This window comes from Eptesicus fuscus, chromosome 11 (assembly GCF_027574615.1).
Source record: "Eptesicus fuscus isolate TK198812 chromosome 11, DD_ASM_mEF_20220401, whole genome shotgun sequence".
Lineage (NCBI taxonomy): Eukaryota > Metazoa > Chordata > Mammalia > Chiroptera > Vespertilionidae > Eptesicus > Eptesicus fuscus.
Window position 1 is genome coordinate 81,199,144 of NC_072483.1, and position 19,455 is coordinate 81,218,598.

General features: G+C 42.2%; 2 protein-coding genes and 2 non-coding genes across 4 annotated transcripts; 1 reads left to right on the plus strand and 3 right to left on the minus strand.

Annotated features, from left to right (window-relative positions):
• Positions 1-4,981: 4,981 nt before the first annotated feature.
• CMKLR2 (chemerin chemokine-like receptor 2) lies at positions 4,982-6,453 on the plus strand. The gene has a single exon (XM_008145293.3). The coding sequence runs from the start codon at positions 4,982-4,984 to the stop codon at positions 6,050-6,052; it is 1,071 nt and encodes a 356-aa protein (XP_008143515.2). The 3' UTR covers positions 6,053-6,453.
• A 9,669-nt stretch (positions 6,454-16,122) lies between these two features.
• On the minus strand, positions 16,123-19,362 carry EEF1B2 (eukaryotic translation elongation factor 1 beta 2). Its single transcript, XM_008145241.3, has 6 exons — positions 19,178-19,362; positions 18,610-18,732; positions 17,481-17,610; positions 17,157-17,223; positions 16,429-16,554; positions 16,123-16,322 (listed from the first exon to the last, which is right to left on the minus strand). Exons 1-6 carry the CDS (start codon positions 19,255-19,257, stop codon positions 16,168-16,170), a joined length of 681 nt encoding a protein of 226 aa, XP_008143463.2. The 5' UTR covers positions 19,258-19,362; the 3' UTR covers positions 16,123-16,167.
• Positions 16,898-17,030, minus strand: LOC114232873 (small nucleolar RNA SNORA41). Its single transcript, XR_003618988.2, has one exon. It is a non-coding gene; the product is annotated as a small nucleolar RNA SNORA41 (small nucleolar RNA).
• On the minus strand, positions 17,299-17,383 carry LOC114232869 (small nucleolar RNA SNORD51). Its single transcript, XR_003618985.1, has one exon. It is a non-coding gene; the product is annotated as a small nucleolar RNA SNORD51 (small nucleolar RNA).
• Positions 19,363-19,455: the final 93 nt, after the last annotated feature.

Genomic DNA, 19,455 nt, shown 5'->3' on the forward strand with positions numbered 1-19,455 from the left:
GGCATCTTTGTGTTCGTCAAGGTAGATAAACAAAATGCTTCCCTCTAAAGCCAAGCCTCGTTTAAAACCACATTGAAAAGTTTAATGATACACATTTCTACCAGATGTCCTTTCCCCAAGTCATCTGGATTTCTTAGACTATTTATCACTACACTTTCTGCCAGAACTCTTGCACTGAAATCTATTTACTCAGAAAAGAGTTTCAGCGTTACCATCTAGTAAATCGGAATGGGTCCGAAACCAACTTGTTTAATTCAATAAGCAGGTCTGTGCTCCAGAACTAGACATTTGCCACTTGAGCATCTGGGTAAATGTTGTCCAAGAAAGTGAAAACTTGGGTCCTCACTGCAGCCGAATCTCTGCAGTAAATATGCCTCTTCACATTCTTTGGAAGCCAAAACCACAGATTTCAGGGATGCTCCCCTGAACTTTGCTCCACACCAAACATGTCTTGCACATTCCTAACAATCTTGGGTGGATCTGCATATATTCATGTCCACAGTGCAGCCTGCCACTTACTGAAGTAGCCACTCAAAATATTTTATGACCATGTAGACCTTTATGAGTCTTTATTTCAGTCAGAATTATTTATTTGCCTTTCAGCAGCACATATGGTTTAAGACAAATACAGTAGCTATTTCCTCTTTTCAGTCAAGTCTAAAAACTGCATCCTGGCATTGTTACTGTGTTCCTCCAAGTGCTTCCAAATTGATAAAATCACACAGCATCTCAATGGAAAGTCACTGCCAGCCAACACGGTTGGACTGTTTAATAAATGACAATGTACCTAGCTGGTGTGGGTCAGTGGTTGAATGTCAACCCATAAACCAAGAGTTTGCAGGTTCGATTCCCGATTAGGACCTATGCCCCGGTTGCAGGCTCAGTCCCCGAAGGGGGCATGCAGGGGGCAGCTGATTGATCTCTCTATCCCTCTCCCTCTCTTTCTAAAATCAATTAAAAAAAAACAACATATTTTAAATAAATAAATAAATGACAATGTTTCCTTCAAATCTGCATTTAAAGACCTACTTTGGCTGTTATCCATCCTCCTTCCAGTTACTACCCAACAAGGCTCCTTTCCATTGCCCAGAAATGCCCCCAGTTTCACCTGTGTCTGCACTCACATCCCCCCATCACTTCTCCAAAGCACACATGCATGTGCCACAACTGAGGATGATTTCCCCTATATTTTCTTTCCGTACCTCTTTTTGCCCTTTCTTATCTCACCAAGAATGAACAGGTAAGTATAACATGACATGATTGATGATACAGCAAAATACCAATTTTTAAAGGTTTGAAAACACATCTCTTTTAAGTTTAGGCCTTAAGTTTAAATTGGCAGAAATGCACAAGGTAGTAAGTTTTTTTGTAGATCATATTTTTACTGTGAAGTTGCAGATATTATTTTGAGATTGCATTTTCACACACTTCATTTGCATTTTCATATGTGTTCAGTTTTTTTTTTTATCCTCACCAGAGGATATTTTTATTTAAGAGAAAGAGAGAGAGAGACACAGAGAGAGAGAGAGAAACAGTGATTTGTTGTCACATTTATTTATGCATTCATTGGTTGATTCTTGTATGTGCCCTGACCGGGCATCAAACTATAACCTTGGTGTATCAGGATGACACTCTAACCAACTGAGCTACTTGGTGGGGCTACTTCTGTTTTAATGTATAGATTTCCTCTTTACAAAGCTCAAAACTTTTACAAATTTGCCTGCCTCAAGGGTCACAAACTTGCAGCTGGACTGAATGTGGCCCATAGCTATTTTGTTTAAAACAGTAATTTAGAATTTGGAAACTTTTCACATTAAAAACATAAATATTCAGCTAGTCTTCAAAAACTCTGGCAACACTAAGTGCTCATTTTCCACATGGAAACAGTTGGCTAGAACTGAGTAGCTGCTGTTCACTGAAAGCAAGTCCACCGCTCTTCGGTTCACCCAAATCCCATTATCTCCGGATCTGGACTACTGCGCCCATTCCAGCCACCACCTGCTCCTGGGACATTTAGATGATGGAATAAAGGGCGGAGGACGTTAACTCTGCCAACACAGTATAGGTCCAGTAGCATCACAACTCAAGATCTGCCCCTCCTTTTCTTATAATGCAGGCGACATAGCAGCCAACCATAGTCAATTGCAAAAACTCCCGTGTTCAGTCTCCATGGTTAAAAAGAGAGTTCCTTAAGCGCACTGGCTGTTTCCTCTGCCTTGAAAACTTGCCTGAAAATATCCACATGACTAGCTCCCTCAGCTGGGTAGGACAGGTGTTCAATTCTGCCTTACTTTGCACTTTTCTCCATCTCACCCCTACCTTTACCATCACCTCCACACAAAAACATCTGCTCTAAGTCGTGGGGGGGAGGGGAACTCCGAGCCTGTATTTCCCATGAACAATTCAGCTGGGCAGCATTCAGCTCCTCTTGAAGATCTTTCTCCAAGCCTAAACTGGTCTTGGCACCTAGTCAGCTTATCTGCCTTCCAGAAGATTAGGAACCTCTCTGGTAGAGTTTTCTATTTGAAGAGCTTCTGTTCAGATAGATCACTCATCCTCAAGGTACTGCCTCACCCCAAGAGAATTGTGAGGAGGCGGGGTGGTGTCCTTCATCAGGCCCTGTGATCATTTGGGCTCAGCAGGGTCAGTAATGACATTGGAAGTGGGAGGCTCCTGGCTTTTGGTGAGAATAGTGGTTGTGTGCAATTAGGGGTCTTCCATGAGCTTTTCCATGCTTGGGGAATGAGCTTTCTTCTACTTAATGCTTGGGTTTTGGTAAGGTGATTTAGGCTACCACCTGGGCCATTTGGTGTAGAATTGCTAATAGCCTAAATACAGGTCCTAAGCACCAGGAAGGTAAGGGTGTCCTAATATACAGGCAGAAAAGCAGGACAGGTAGTTGGAGACTAGGCTAGAAAGGATTTGACACGGGAGGGCCAGCTATCACAAGGAGCAGGGAGAGTGCAGTAAGACCTCAGGCCTGAAAGAATAGGGCAGCAAGAAAGAAGCCAATTCTTGCTCACTGGAGTAAGTAGGACACGTGAAGGAAAGAGCTTGATGTTAAGGAACAAGCCGAGATCCTGGGGATAGAGCTGTGGGTCATGGACAGAGAGATTCTGGCAGCAACATTGACTTAGAGGTGAATTCACAAACTCTAACCTGAGTCCTTAAAATTCCATTGGTTCTGAACAGGATTTATAGAGAGCTAATTATGTATTAAGCACATGTTAAGTACCTGTGATATGTGAAGACTTTTACTAGGTACTGTGGGGTATAGAGGTGACATTGTTTCAAAGGGGTTCACAGTTTGGGAGGGCAAAATTAAAGTTAAATAAATGATAATAGTGTGTCATATATGTTAAGAATAGCATGACAGGGAAGGGAATGTCGTAGTGGTTAAGAGCTCTGGGTTCAACAGATCTGAGTTTAGATGCCGATTCTCCAATTATAGGTTGCATGATCCTGGACGAGTCACTATGCTTCTCCAAGCTTCAGTATCCTTTCTTATAAACGCAGATAATAATAGTACTTACCTACTGGATAAGAGTCTTTCGATGATCAAATGTTTTTGCCTGGTAGTTAGTAAATTCACAATAACATTGACTATTATTTGTAATAAAAGTTATTATTATAATTATCGGGGGGAAGCCAATATCAGAAATGTTTACAAGAAAAGGTGGCATTTGAGCTGAATATTGAAAAATAAAGAGAAGTTGGCTGGGTCTTGGTTTGGGAAGACATTAATGAATTGCGTTTGTTCTTTAATTATGCCCTGCTAAGTTCCTCGAATGATTTTAGGTAGGATGATGAATTCAGAGTTAGTCAATTGAGAGTGAGATGCCGGTGAGCAAGCAACACAAGATGTTTTCACTCTTCATTTCTAACCCTGTTATAATCTTACACATTTGCCTCATTAATGATTGTAGCTCCATGAAATGAATACAACTATTAATTATTTTTCTACTTGATTTTGAATATTAATAGAAATAACACAAAACAAAATGGATAACGCTAAAATTGTACCCAGGAAACTTTATTTTGATTGAAACATTGACATTTAAGTCTCAACCCAGGAAAACGGGCCTTGCAAGGAAAAAAAACACAACACCTTTACTTTGGGCAAAATTACAATAGATAAAATTTGGTATGGACGAAAATAAACAAAATAAAGCCAATTAATAAATCAAATCTTTGTTGTAAATATAGAAAGGAATTAATTGAAATTCATTCAAAACAAAGGAATTTTAGTAAAATAAAAATTTAATGAAGCATAATTGTACTCTATAGGTAATTAATGGAGAAATTAAATGTCCAGAGGCAAGTTTACTCCAAAAGACTCCTTTTGGTTGAAAAGCTTTCCATATTGATATGATACTGACAAACATGTTTGCATTCACAAACGTAGGATCAAACCATCCATGGGTGCAATATAGTGGTTAAAAATCTCCAGTGCTTGTTTATGACATCCGGGTGGATGGGTTGAGGAAGCAGTTGAAACTCTGTCTAGAACTTAAGAAATCATGTTACAAATAGGGATTTTTGAAGTCATCACCACATAAGTATTAACCTAGTTTTCTGTGGGGATTTTTTTTTTTTTTTTGCATCTTCCATAAATAATGCCTAGGAATAACCTAATAAATGTCTCGAATGTCAGCCCCACAAGCATTATGAACCGAGGACTTGCACCTGTAGAGTCAATCATTTGAATTTAGCCCTCACTGAATACTTCATAAAAAACGAACTCTCACAGCTTTGAGAACAGTCAGGATGAAGCTGAGGCCCACCAGCACTTGGACAGCTAGAGTAGAATCACAAATAACTGCTAAGAAATACACTCTCTCCAGTTCATAAGATGCAATATATTTGTCCTGATGTTCCTATTCACTGAACGTGTCTTGTTCTTTTAAAGATTGTTCTGTGTTTTCTTTTTGTTTTTTTAATTTGCTGCTCTTGATTTCCTCCTTCTCCCCTTCTCAAGGCCATGGAAGACCTAGAGGAAACATTGTTGGAAGAATTTGAGAACTACTCCTATTCCTGGGACTACGCCTCCCCAGCGTCTCCTCTGGAAGAGAAAGCCCCCCTGGACGTGGTTCACTGGGTCTCCCTGGCGTTGTACTGTTTGGCATTTGCTCTGGGCATCCCGGGAAATGCCACTGTCATTTGGTTCACGGGTTTCAAGTGGAAGAAGACCGTCACCACTTTCTGGTTCCTCAACCTGGCTGTTGCGGATTTCATTTTTCTTCTCTTCCTGCCCCTCTATATCTCCTACGTGGCCATGAACTTCCACTGGCCCTTTGGCCTCTGGCTGTGCAAGGCCAATTCCTTCATCGCCCAGCTGAACATGTTTGCCAGTGTTTTCTTCCTGATGGTGATCAGCCTGGACCGCTACATCCAGCTGGTCCATCCTGTCGTGGCTCATCGGCACCGAACGCTGAAGAACTCCCAGGTTGTTACTGTGTTCATCTGGCTTTCAGCTTCTCTCATCGGTGGCCCTTCCCTGTACTTCCGGGAGACGGTGGAGGTGAATAACCACACTCTGTGCTATCACAACTTCCACGAGCATGATTATGACCTCGCCTTGATGAGGCACCATGTGCTGACCTGGGTGAAGTTTGTGAACGGGTACCTTACCCCTTTGCTTACAATGAGCGTTTGCTATTTGTGTCTCATCTTAAAGGTGAAGAAGCAAAGCATCCTGGTCTCTAATAGGTATTCCTTGACCATCCTAGTTTTGGTCCTGGCCTTTTTGATTTGCTGGACTCCTTACCACATATTTAGCATTTGGGAGCTCATGGTTCACCACGGTAGCTATTTCCACCAGGTGCTGCGGGCTGGCCTCCCCCTCTCCACCGCTTTGGCATTCCTCAATAGCTGCTTGAATCCCATCCTTTATGTTCTAATTAGTAAGAAGTTCCAAGCGCGCTTTCGAGCCTCGGTTGCTGAGATACTGAAGTACACGCTGTGGGAAGTCAGCTGCTCTGGCACGGTGGGCGAGCAGCTTAGGGGCTCTGAAACCAGGAACTCGGGTCTCCAGGAAACAACAGCTCAGTGAAATCCTTCTCTCCCACAAATCAGTGTAAGGCTTTCGTGTGGGTCCCCTGACAGATGCTTTCAGGTTATTTGGTTCCAAGATACAGAGCTGACCATAGCTTTTTGTTGTTTTGGGTCAGTTTATCACATTTTTGTGTGGATATAAAATGTAGGAAAGATCTCAGTTTTTTCACCTGCAACTTATATTATGTGTCATTCTTGCTAATTATACCATAGTGGATTAATCACCGCTGTGGAGGCGAGATCAGTTATTATTTTAAAAATCTTAATAACTTTCTCTAAGTCCTAAATCTTAATATTAAATATGTGATCACCTCGTTTGAAAAATGGAAAATTAAGTTTGCTTAAGTTCACTTTAACCTCTTAGACAGATTCTTCAAATGCAGCGTGGACTTCTTTATTTCATGCAATCTTTGTATATACATTTATGAATTAAACTAATAGTTGGTTATAATAGTTTAAAACATTCTCCCAGTTGGTTCTTATTTTTAAAAATTATCTTTATTGTTGAAAGTATTACCGATGTCCCCTCCCCACCCAGCCAGTTGGTTATTAATGCTTTGTAAACTGCCCCCAAATCTAGTTGCTTAAAACAACAATTCAGTAGTATTACATCTCACCATTCAGAGTCAGGAATTCAAACAAAGCACAGAAGAGAGGGTCCTCTCCGTGCTTCACGGTGTCTGGAGCCTCAGCTGGACTGGGAATACCCAAATGGCTGAGGTTTCCAACAGCTGGGAGCTGGCTGAGCAGCTCTCTTCCCTTCCCTCTTCTCGCCCCATCCCTGCCCTCCCTTCAACCTCTCTCCCCTCCTACCCCCCACTCTCCTCCTCTCTTTTCTCCCTCTCCCTTCTTCACACTGCTGCTCCCGCATGGCACCTCAGGGTAGCCAGACTTCTCCAATGGCAATTTAGAGCTCCGAGAGACCAAGGTGGACATTTCCAGTCTTCCTAAAAGCTGTGCCCTGCACACACACAGTATCACTTCCCTTGTATTCTATTGGTCAAAGCAGACATAGCCCTTTATTTCTATAATGATCTTTACATAGACACCAATAAAGCAACCTTTAAGTCAGATGAAAATCTGTTGCCTTATAGACTGTAATAACATTTTGACCTATATTCATTTATTCCTTTAGCAAATAGGTGGGTATCGAAGAGCTACGCAGAACCATGGCGTATAGACATTGTGAGAATGCCAAGAATCATAAGGTACCTACCGTTTAGAAAGTGAGATGAAAGTTGCATAAAAACAACCACAGAACCAGGCAGATAGCAATAAGGGCCATAAGAGAGCCAGGAAAGGAAATGGCATCTAGGTAAAGAAACATTGGGATTCTATGTCCTTGCCTTGGAGGTTCCCTAAAGATTCTGCTCCTATCTTTTGTCCCTGCTGACATCCTCGTCTTTTATGAATATAAATTCTGCTACTCACTGCAGTTTAAAAAATATACTTAATTATATATAATCTCTCAATTTTATTTTGAAAGTTATTAGGGGAGCTATGTTATTTCTTGGTTTAACATCCTTTTTTATTTCATCTCTTAGTTTTGGAAATGCTAATATCGGACCATTTATTGCCTGTGTTCTTTATTGTTAGCCCCATGGAACAATTAGATCTGGCTTTGGAAATTATCCCCCCAAAATGTGTGGCATAGCTCAGCCTGTCCTAAACTTTGATCATTCCCAAACCTCAGAGAAAGGCTCTTTGTGCAGCCTTTACCCTTGACCCCTCCACCATCAGGGTTTGAGATTTTCCACTCTGGGTTCCCCTTGACCCTGAGGTACAGTTCCTGGGTTCCCAGGATCAGGGGAAAAGCTGGAGAATCCAAGAAAAAAAAATTTCCTAGTCTCAATCCTTTTTTGAGCAAATGGAGACTCAAGGATACGGGAGAAAGAAAGGTTGAGGAGCAGGAACAGGATGAAGCAGCCAAGGGCAGAAGGAAGTCAATGGAGCAGGTGGTATTCTGGACGTTACATTTCAAGGCGGTGCTTTCTAACCTTAGTGAGTTAGGAACCCACGCAGAGCCATTTATCGAATTTGGTTCAATGGGCACAGCATCGCAGGCCTGTGAACTTTGCAAGGACCTATGACGATATTTGAGATCTTTTTTTAAAAAAATATATTTTATTGATTTTTTACAGAGAGAAAGGGAGAGGGATAGAGAGCTAGAAACATTGACCAGTTGCCTCCTGCACTCCCCCCTCCGGGGATGTGCCCACAACCAAGGTACATACCCTTGGCCAGAATCGAACCCGGGACCCTTCAGTCCGCAGGCCGACGCTCTATCCACTGAGCCAAACCGGTTTCGGCGATATTTGAGATCTTAAAAAACATTATTGGATCTAGAATACAAAAAAGAAAACTGAAAAAGGAAAAACGAATACTTAATCACATGTCTATAAAATATACCTTCATGTCACTTGGTCAAAGGAAGTATTTAATAATTATCTAAAAATATATTTAACATGGATTTCAATATGTTTCAATGTTTGATGTGAGGAGTGGAGCTTCCAACAAGAAAAATGCTTTAAGGAAGGTTTACACAGGTCTTAGAGAAATTCATTTAAGAATCTAATGAAAGTTATGGGTTCTTTCTACAGAAAAATGCTTTTAAATAAAATATCAAGGAGGCCTTAGACCCCAGGCTAAGAATTCCGGTTTAGTAGCTTTTAAAATAGCTGCCAGTGGGGATGTTGATGGGAACTCACTAGGAGAATGCAACAACCAGTACAGGTACTTTCCAGCAGAATAATTTTTTATTCTCAGTTTGAGGAGAAATCCAAGGAGGAAGATAGAAGGACCCACACTTAGACTGAGGACAAGCCTCCTCCCCGGTGGTTGGAATCTGGTCAGTGAGGCTCTCCAGGGGTCTAATGACCAAGAGTAGGATGAATGACTAAAAAGACAGAAGCGGGAGGCTGGACAGGCACTGCAGCAATCTGGGGAGGAAGCGAGGGAGCTCAGTGCCTAGTTGGCAGGAGGGTAAAGAATCCCAGGAAGCTCAGGGACTTGAGCACAGACTCATTGAGACAGACCTGCCTCCTTCTCAGTGGTAGGAAGCTCTTAGGAATAGAGGGCAAGTCCCAAGGCCTCCGGAGGCTGAATATCTAGATTTGGATTATGGCTCCAACACATCCTAGCACTGGGAGCTTGGCTAAAGTAATTCATATTTCTAGACCTCGGTTTTCCCTATCTGTGAAATGGAGATAACAATAGTATCTGCCACATAAGGCTACTGGGAAAATTAAATGAGTTGATGCAGGTATCTACAGGGCTTCACCTAAAAGCACTTAAAGTGGTACTGAGCCCTATAAGTTCCTGATAAAAATTAGCTGGTATTATACTTACTCAGTGAGATTCCTGGCAGGTTCTGACATTGTAACTGCTTAGGAAATGTTAGATCCCTTCCTCCTCTCCTCTTGAATGAACATCAGAATTTCATAGGAAGAATCAGGTAACTACACAGACAACTTTAAAACAAGACAGTGTATAAGTACTGCAAAAGAATAATGTGCTGGGAGGCTGCAAGGGGCAGGAAGGAACAGAATTTTTTTTTAAAGAAAAAAAGACTTCTTGCAAGAGGTAGTTGAAGTGCATTTTGAAAAATGACTACCATTTGACAAAGTGCGGCGAGGAAAGAGGCTATTTTAGATGGATGGCACAGCAAGAGCAAATGTGCAGAGATTGGAAAACACGGGCTGTGTTCAGAAAAGACAATAGTCCCATTTTATAGGGACAAAGTGAAGATAGGAGATTCGGAATTGATGTCAGGCGTGAAGAGGAATCCATAGTTCTTCACTATGCTTACATATGGGCAATGAATATTTCTAAGTCTATGGACACTTCCTTTGATTTTTACTTTCCTGAAAACTATTCAGGCCAATAAAATTCCGAACGATAGGCTCATTTGGGATATTTCCTGAATGCAACTATTATCACCCAGGGCATGCAATGAGAGAATGTCTGTTTACCCGTCTCCATTTCCAATTTGAGTTTACCCTTAAGTGATATCTTCTCACTCTCCCTGAGGGTATGAAGCAAGGGTTACACTGATGAAATGGGATTAAATTGTAAAAAAGCAGGGATGAAGAACTTTTCCCATTTTATTACCAACACATTAGTGGACTCTGAAGACCTCTCACTAGATGAGTAATCAGGCAAGTCGTCTTTCAGTACTCAGTCTAATCTGTAAATGGTGATAACAGTGTCTGCCTCGTTTATCTCCTAGGCTTATTATGAAGTTCAAATTACACAATGTATATGAGGCATATATGCTTTATTTATTATTTTTTACCTTTTTATCCTAAGGACAATAACTGCCATTGCCAAATTTTATTTGTCTTATTTTTTTTTGGGGGGGGGTGTGTGTGGGGAGATTATACATATGTCTCAAAACACAAATGCAACTCTTTTTGCATTTGGGTCTTTGTCTATAAGCTTATCTTTTGGTAAAAATAGTCCATGAAAAATCCAGCATTTTCCATGTTGCCATAGCGTCCATTATTTGTAAAAGTAATTCTATTAAGCTTATAGAATATTTCACTGAGTATATATGCCACATGCAGTCATTTCCATTTATGTTAGGATTATAACAGTCCTTTTATGTACCTGCTTCCTTCCGCACCAGGTCCAGGTCAGAGCGCTGCCTTTACTTTGTCATTCTCTGGCTCCCCATGAATGAGCCAGCATCTAATACAAGTGCCTCTACAACCCAGCCCCACCCTATACCATTCCACACACTGCAAAACGCAGACAAACTGGTTGAATTGCCTCCCAGATGTCTGTCTATCATTCTGCCTTTCACACCCTGCTGGAACATTCTCTCTCTCTCTGGAACATTCTTTCTCTTTTTTAACAAACTGATCAAAGTCTCTCCAGTTTAAGCCCCAATTTCACTAAAAATGCTTTCTTAATTCTAGCCTTCCCTGACTTTCTGAACTTTTGGATTACTTGCTTATTCACAAAGTGACTTTTATACTTTTTAAAATTGTTATGTGTTTGAACCACCTCCCCGTAGTAATTTTCTTCAATTCTTTGTATTTTTATAGCAGCTAACAGTGATGCTGAGTGAATCATGTTTAATTCCCTCCCACACTGTACCCAGCCCTGCGCTGGGGATGCTGATCACAATAACAAGATTTGTTATTGTCATCACCTATGGGGCATGCAAAAAGAGGTGACCTCTCATTTTCCCTGTCATCCACTCCAAAGACAAACAGGAAAAAAAAATCTCTTTGTCTACCTACACCTAGGCCATCTGAAATAATGGGTTCAAAAACAGTTCATTCAGTATCCTGGCTCACATGCAAATGTGAGCATTGCTCATAAATATCAAAAAAATTGAAAGCAATTTAAAAATCCAATAAATAGCCTGGTTACATAAGGTATGAAACAATAGGTTATGTAACTGAAAAATGGAGATGATTTTTATGTACTGACATGAATATCCAAGATACAGATGAGCTCCAACATGAATATCCAAGATACAGATGAGCTCCAAAATACCTATTTCTATGGACAAAATGCAAAGTACACAATGGTTTGGGTTGTATGCTGCAGGTAGTCCAAATGAGTTTGCTTAGACTAGCTCTGGAAAGACCCAAGAACCTGGTGATGATGGTTGCTTTTATGGAAGTGAATGGGAGGCCTAGAAGATGGGTGATTTCATATATAACCTCTTGAATTTTGAACTATGTTAATGTATTATCTATTTTTTAAATATGAAATTAAAAGATACTATTAAATATATTTCTTATTCAAGGCTGTGGAGTCAGATTTTGGTCACATTTCACCCGTTATCTTTTTAAGATTTACAAGACAGCTGTGGCTTCAACTCACCATTCTACATTTTTAAACTCCTTTTTACTTCTAACCAAATTTTCAATCATTAGTTTATCATTAATATTTGTTAAAACTTAATGTTTTGGTCAAGCTATTTAGTACCAATCCCTTGAATATGTCAATGACTAAATTATTTTTTGGCTGCTATTCACTAGTTACATCTCTCCATAGCAGCATTTCCAGGATCCATAGGATGTGTCTCCAGAAAAGGAAAGACTGCCCTCTGCTGGCTCTCATGATAATGACAACCTGAAAATGTCTCAAGTGATTTTATTATGTTTAAATCTATACAAACATAATCCCCCAATTGGAAATAATCTGAATGTCCATTAACAAGCAAGTTACATACATGTAACATGGTAACACAGGAACTACTACTCAGAAATAAAAAAATAATGAACTATTAACACATACATACAGGACTATGAATTAGGTTCATTATGTTGAACAAAAGAAGCCAACTCCAGTCGATGCTGGTTGATTCCACTCCAGAGCAAGAAATATGTGTCTGTCTTCACCCAGTGGTTGTCTTGGGTAAAGGAGTGTGAATATTGACTAGGCAAGGGCTGGTTTGTGGGGAAACAGAGTGCATGTGGGGGAGGTTTGAAGACAAAGCCTCAGGGAATGTGAGGTGATTTGATCCCTGCCAGTATTGAGGCCCACTTGGAATTTGATGAATTGATTCCAGTGGCATACGTGGCTGTGCTTCCCCAAATTCAGCTGCACAAGTGCACGTATGCAGGAGAGAGAAAAGTGGGTTTAACCAGGGTGTGGTTTTGCCAACTAAGATGAAGGGAGATGGGCAAGGAAGTTTCTTACATCAAATCAATTCCTAATCCCTCACCAAAGGTGCAAAATAGACCCCAACTGATCCTCCCTCCCACTTTTTTTTTTTTTTTTAAATTCTGGCTGATTCGTTTTTTATAGATGTCTAACTTGATCTTTTTTTTTTTTTCCCTCCCACTTCTCCATCAGTTCTGTCTAGCTCCAACAGTTTCCTCCATGGGTATCCCAGGAGCCTGGGGCTCTGAGCAATTGTAGCTTTGGGAATTTTCCACACACACCACCTCCTTGAAGATGGCTTATCACTGCATTAAAGGCACCTCCCACCACACCTGCAGAATAGAGCACAAGATTAAACTAAACTAAACCCCAGTGCCATTCTCCAGCCCAAATACCAGCGTCTCACGTATAATCAGATTCCCCAGATAATGGTACAAGCAGTTCACTTTTTTTTTTTTTTTAGAGAAAAAACTTTATTTATGAAAATCTGAAGCAGTACAAAACTCAGAAGTTCCACTTAGGTGCAACAAACATGGATATGATGCTAAGAAAACTCTAGTCTTTCCATAAATTGAATAAAATTTAAGTTTAACAGCACAGTAATCCTTAAAGCAGCAATCCTGAAACTTCAACATGGCCTTGTATATTGTTAAATAAGCAAGGCTGGAATGAGCTCTAGAGTTTTTGTTTTTAAGATATTGAGATGACAATTACATGGAGTTGAACAAAAGGTGCGTAAGCTTGAAAAAAACACCACTTCACATGGGTAAAATTTTGATGTCATAACCAACCCATATGGCCCCTTGTTTTATTAAGATGACTAGATTCTCTGAAGCAGTTCACTCTTGAGCACTGGAGGTGGGCAGGGAAAAGGACTGGGGCAGAAAAAATGGAAGGGTGAAGAAAATACAATCTAGGATTCCGCTTCTTTTCTTATCTTTATTGTTTAAAGCATTACTGATGTCCCCCTTCCCTGTCCATTAGCCCCCTACACCCCCAAGCCTTCACCGTGTCCATGGGTTCTTTGGTTAATCTCCTCCCGTTCCCTTGCCTGTCCCGTGATTTCAGACTGAGTCTGTTGGACTTGCTCAGTGAAGATGATTTTAATCATCAGTATGTACATGCCCAATTAAATAATTTTTCTCTAGAATTTAAACAATTTTCCAGTTAAGTTAGTCACACATAAAATCAGATTGAGAGGGGGGAAAATAACAGCATTGTCTGGTTCTGCTAGGAAACTTTTTAAAAAATATATATTTTATTGATTTTTTTACAGAGAGGAAGGGAGAGGGATAGAGTCAGAAACATCAATGAGAGAGAAACTTCAATCAACTGCCTCCTGCACACTCCCTACTGGGGATGTGCCAGCAACCAAGGTATATGCCCTTGACCGGAATCGAACCTGGGACCCTTGAGTCTGCAGACCAATGCTCTATCCACTGAGCCAAACCGGTTAGGGCAGGCGTCCTCAAACTTTTTAAACAGGGGGCCAGTTCACTGTCCCTCAGACGGTTGGAGGGCCGGACTATAGTTTAAAAAAACTATGAACAAATTCCTATGCACACTGCACATATCTTATTTTGAAGTAAAAAAACAAAATGGCAAAAACACCCGCATGTGGCCCGCGGGCCGTAGTTTGAGGACGCCTGGGTTAGGGCCTCTGCTAAGAAACTTTTGACCTCAAATCATTTAATCTCTTTGGTCTACAGGGACCTTTGGAGGTCAGCAATTTCCAAGCTCTACTTTTTATAAAAACTGTAAAAAAAATAAATAAATAAATAAAATGTTACATACACCCCAAATTAACTAAGATGGAACTGTTACCAGAATTGGACAATCACCTAACATAATGCCTTCATCTCAGTACATTACCTGCAGCACTAACCTCAGTATGAAGTCCTAGCCCAAAAGGTTCAATCAGATTTCCAAAAAATTGTCCTACTTAAGTCACTGCCCACCGCAACCCCCAAGCCAGATTTTTGAACAAACCATAGCCTGGGGAGGGACCAAGAGAAACATCAATTCGGAGAACGCACCCTGGAGGGGCAGGAAGAGACTAGGATAAGGGGATCTAGCCTGCAATCAAGGTTTGTGCCCTTGAGGAGAATCAAACTCTGGTCCAGGGCCGATGCTCTCACCACTGAACCAAATTGGATAGGGCTGGGGCTAATTTCTTTTTCTTTTTTTAATTTATTGATTAAGGTATCACATATTTGTCATCCCCCCATTCCCATCCCACACCCCTCCCCACACATGCCCCCACCCCCCTGTAGTCCTTAACCGCTGGTTAGGCTCATATGCTTGCACACAAGTCCTTTGGTTGATATATTATTGATTTTTTACAGAGAGGAAGGGAGAGGAATAGAGTTAGAAACATCGATCAGCTGCCTCCTGCACACCCCCTACTGGGGATGTGCCCTCAAGCAAGGTACATGCCTTTGACCTACCGGTTAGGGCTAATTTCTTTTTTTTTTTAAAAAATATTTAATTGAATTTATAGAGGAGAGATCAATGATGAGAGAAAATCATTCACTGGCTGCCTCCTGCATGCCCATCTGGGGAATGAGCCTGCAACCTGGGCATGTGCCCTGACCATAATGAAACCAGGACCTCCTGGTTCATGTCATAGCTGAACCACTGAGCCACACCAACCAGGTTGGGGCTAATTTTTTAACCCAAAATTTCCACAACTGAAATTTTTAGCTCCCAATTTCTTTTAAAAATGAAGCAAATATGAAAACTTAAGCCATCACTAATGACTACAGAAATTATACTGAGATTAAGTCCATTTAAATACGTTTATAAAAATCTACTCAACACCTACCTATATAGTGTATGTAAAATAGGTAGTTTCTCCTTTTTTTGGACTAAAAATGCTGACCCAAATTTATATTATGAATTACGTAGTCACTGAATTTCTCAAAATGGAATGAGTATAGTGACCCTTAAACATGAGCTTGAACTGTGTGGGTCCACTTATGTGCAGAATCTAAAAAGGTCTTCTGCACATGTGGGTTTTGCATTTGTGGATGCAGGAGGCCAGAAGCACGCCTTGTCTTACACCATTTTATAAGGGAGCCCTGGAACCAATCCCCTAGGGATACCTAGGAACTTAAGTATTAAGAACAATGTTAGTCCTGGCAGGTGTGGCTCAGCGAGTTCACTGTCCGATGTTGATTGCTGGTTCGATTCCAGGTCTGGGCACATACCTAGGTCGCGGGATCCATCTCAACAGAGTGCGGCGGCAGCTGATCCATGTCTCTTTCATGTTGATGTTTCTCTCTCTAAAATCAACAAAAGCATACATACATACATATATAAATACACACACACACAAAATAAAAAAGAACAGTTAAACACAAACTTCCGGCTGCATGGGGGCTCAGCACACCAGCCTCTTAAGGGACAACCGTACACCCTCCTATAAGAGTCAAGAGCCAAGGGTTATCTTTCAAGCTTTTATTTAAGGGCACGGATTCGGGATGGATTTTAGATCTTGTTGAAAGCAGCCACGTCCATGGACTGCACATAGTCCTCAAAAGCAGTGATCTGCTCCTCCAGCATGTCTGTTCCAACTTTATCGTCTTCCACTACACACTGTATTTGAAGCTTTTTAATTCCATACCCCACTGGAACCAGTTTAGCTGAAAAGAACAGTAAGAAAAATCTTAGAGACGTTCTGTTCATAGGCAAAGGTTGAAATTATGTAAATTTCTGATGCCAATTTCAATTAAGAAAGGTTAAACTCACAAGAGCCCCAGACCAAGCCATCTGCTTGAATGCTCCTGACACATTCCTCTAATTTTGCCATATCTGTCTCATCATCCCAAGGTTTCACATCTAATAAGATGGAAGACTTGGCAACAAGTGCAGGTTCTAAAAAAATAAGAAACAGCATTATTTAAGTAGTTATATCTTTTTTACCCTAGTCCAGACACAAATCTCTTTTTTAAATAAATTTTTATTGATTTCAGAGAGGAAGGGAGAGGGAGAGAGAGGTAGAAACATCAATGATGAGAGAACCATTGATTGGCTGCCTCCTGCACGTCCCATACTGGGGATCGAGCCTGCAACCTGGGCATATGCCCTAACTGGGAATCAAACCATGACCTCCTGGTTCATAGGTCAATGTTCAACCACGGAGCCACGCCGGCTGGACCACAATAAATCTTGATTTTCAAAATCATCTCCTTAGCCACACAAAACTATGGAATACATCTCATGTTTGTCACACACAAGCCCACTTTCTGTTTTGCTAAGAAAGAGGTGTTTAATCATGTAACAATTTCTTTCCCACAGAGGAATGCCACAACTGCCACCATGAGAACAGCTGCAGACCAGTAGCTGTGGAAGTTCTACAGAAAGTTTTGAGATACTCACCTACTCAGTAAATGAGGAAATTACTCTGGGGATTAATCTTCGAAAAAGGTTATTCACACTATTATGAAATGAAGACAAACAATTATAAAATGACCTACTTTTGGCTTTCTTTGATTCATACTGTGCAAGGCGTTCTTCTCTTAGCCTCTTTGCTTCTTCGCTTTCCTGTAAAAAAAAATTTAATATATTTCACAAAGCTGGTTGTTCCTCAGGTTAGCGACAGTGAGGTCATCACAATACCAGCTTTCTCAGAAAAAAGCAAATCCATCATGAGCTCAAGTTCAGCCGAAAGATGGTGATTTGATTTCATTCATCATGTAACCAGTGAGAATTTTTTAAAAGCCAGGACTGAAATCCAGGCCATCAGGCTCCAGAGGCTGTGCTTAAGCACAAGGATGCACAGACACCAATAGCTGCCATACCTCCTCATCGTCAGACCCGAAGAGGTCAATGTCGTCATCGTCGTCTTTACTGTCGGCAGCTCCGCTTCCTGTGGTGTCTTCCACGTTGGCAGGGCCATACTTGCCCAAAGCTTTCTTCACTCCGGGCAGGCTTCACAAAAACAATAATTAAATGTAACTATCAGGCGGATACAACTTCTTCACTCGGAAAACACACCAGGACTTGTTTTCATCATTATTTACCAGAACCCACTGAACACTCCCAGCTAAGTGCTTTCCTGTGTTTTAACTCCTCACCCAACAAACATTGGTAGCATGTGAGCTAGTACATCCAATACTCACTAGGGTTTACTCTTTCACAATGAGTATTTTTTTAAAAATAAGTTTTCTTGATTTTTTACAGAGAGAAGGGAGAGGGAGAGAGTTAGAAACATCGATGAGAGAGAAACATCGATCAGCTGCCTCCTGCACACCCCCCACTGGGTATGTGCCCTCAACCAAGGTACATGCCCTTGACCGGAATCGAACCTGGGACCTTTCAGTCCCCAGGCCGATGCTCCATCCACTGAGCCAAACCGGTCAGGGCCACAATGAGTATTTCTGTTTTGAGATTTCATTAAGTATGCTCAATTCCATTCTGAGTGAACTGGAGTCCACTTCCCCAAACTTCCACCCTTGTTGGCAGTTTCAGAAGAATGGCCCAGGACCCACCGCGGGAGCCACCCTCTCACCCCAGAGGCGGGCCCCCAGGGCAGCGTGGGAGAAAGCTGAACTGCTGTTGTCCATGGGCTACCTGGGCTGCGGAAAAACGGGGGGCTTCAGCCTCTTTCTAAAGTCACAAAGTTAGCCCTAACCGGTTTGGCTCAGTGGATAGAGCATCAGCCTATGACTGAAGGGTCCCAGGTTCGGTTCCGGTCAGGGGCGTGTGCCTTGGTTGCGGGCACATCCCCAGTGGGGGTTGTGTAGGAGGGAGCTAATCGATGTTTTTAACTCTTTATCTCTCTCCCTTCTTCTCTGTAAAAAATCAATAAAATACAAAAAAAATAATAATAAAAAATAAAGTCACAAAGTTAGCACAACGAAAGGCGCCTGGCAAGTGCAAAGCTTGGAGAGCACGCTAGGCTTCGGCTGCACACAAAGGCGGTTGTACCTGGCTTTCTCCTTCTCGTAGGACTTGATGTGATTGTACCAACGAAGGGCATGGCACAGGTCGGCAGGTGGGGGGCCCGAGACTGCTTCGAACACGGCCACGTCTGCTTGGGACGGCACGTACCTGCCGAGGGCACAGAAGTAACCACACACGACTCCCCAAGACGAGCCACGTAGATGGCAGACGCCAGGTCTGTCAAGTTCAGGAGCGGGATCTCGCCCCTGGGTCGCCGGGCCACCTAAGCGGCTTCGGGTTTTTAGGCAAATGAGCTCTTTAAGGTAAGGAAGCACCTGTCCTGCTCGAGCCTGAGGGATTACCTGACACTTGCTAGACCTCAGAGGTTGCAGTCTTGAACGTAGACCTACAGGCTCACATTGACTGAGCAAAGACGCGGAAAAAGCTGGTCGACAGCCAGGTAAGGGCTTGAAAGCAGCAGCTTGGGGACCCTTCTCCCCTCTGAGCCCCTCCCCGAGGAGGGCCGTGGCCCGGCTGCCTTTCCCCGGCGGCTGGGAGGCCGCGCCACGTGGTCCCGGGCGGGCGCACCCGGCCGCCCAGCCCCTCCGCTCACCCCTCGATGTAGCTCTTGTCCGCCAGGTAGTTGTTGAGCACCTGGAGGCCGGACGGGCTTCTGAGGTCTCCAAAGCCCATGGCGCCGGCTGACCCGGGAGCGGGGCGGCAGCAGAGGAAAGCGGAACGCGGGCTATCGCTAGCGAGCGCTAAGAGGGGAAAAAGGGCCGCCAAAAGCCGGAAAACTCCTTATATAGAGACGGAGGCGTTTCCCTCCGCCGCCAAGGTTAAAGGTCAAAGTACGTTAACCTTCTCATTCCTCAACGTAAGAACCGGGGC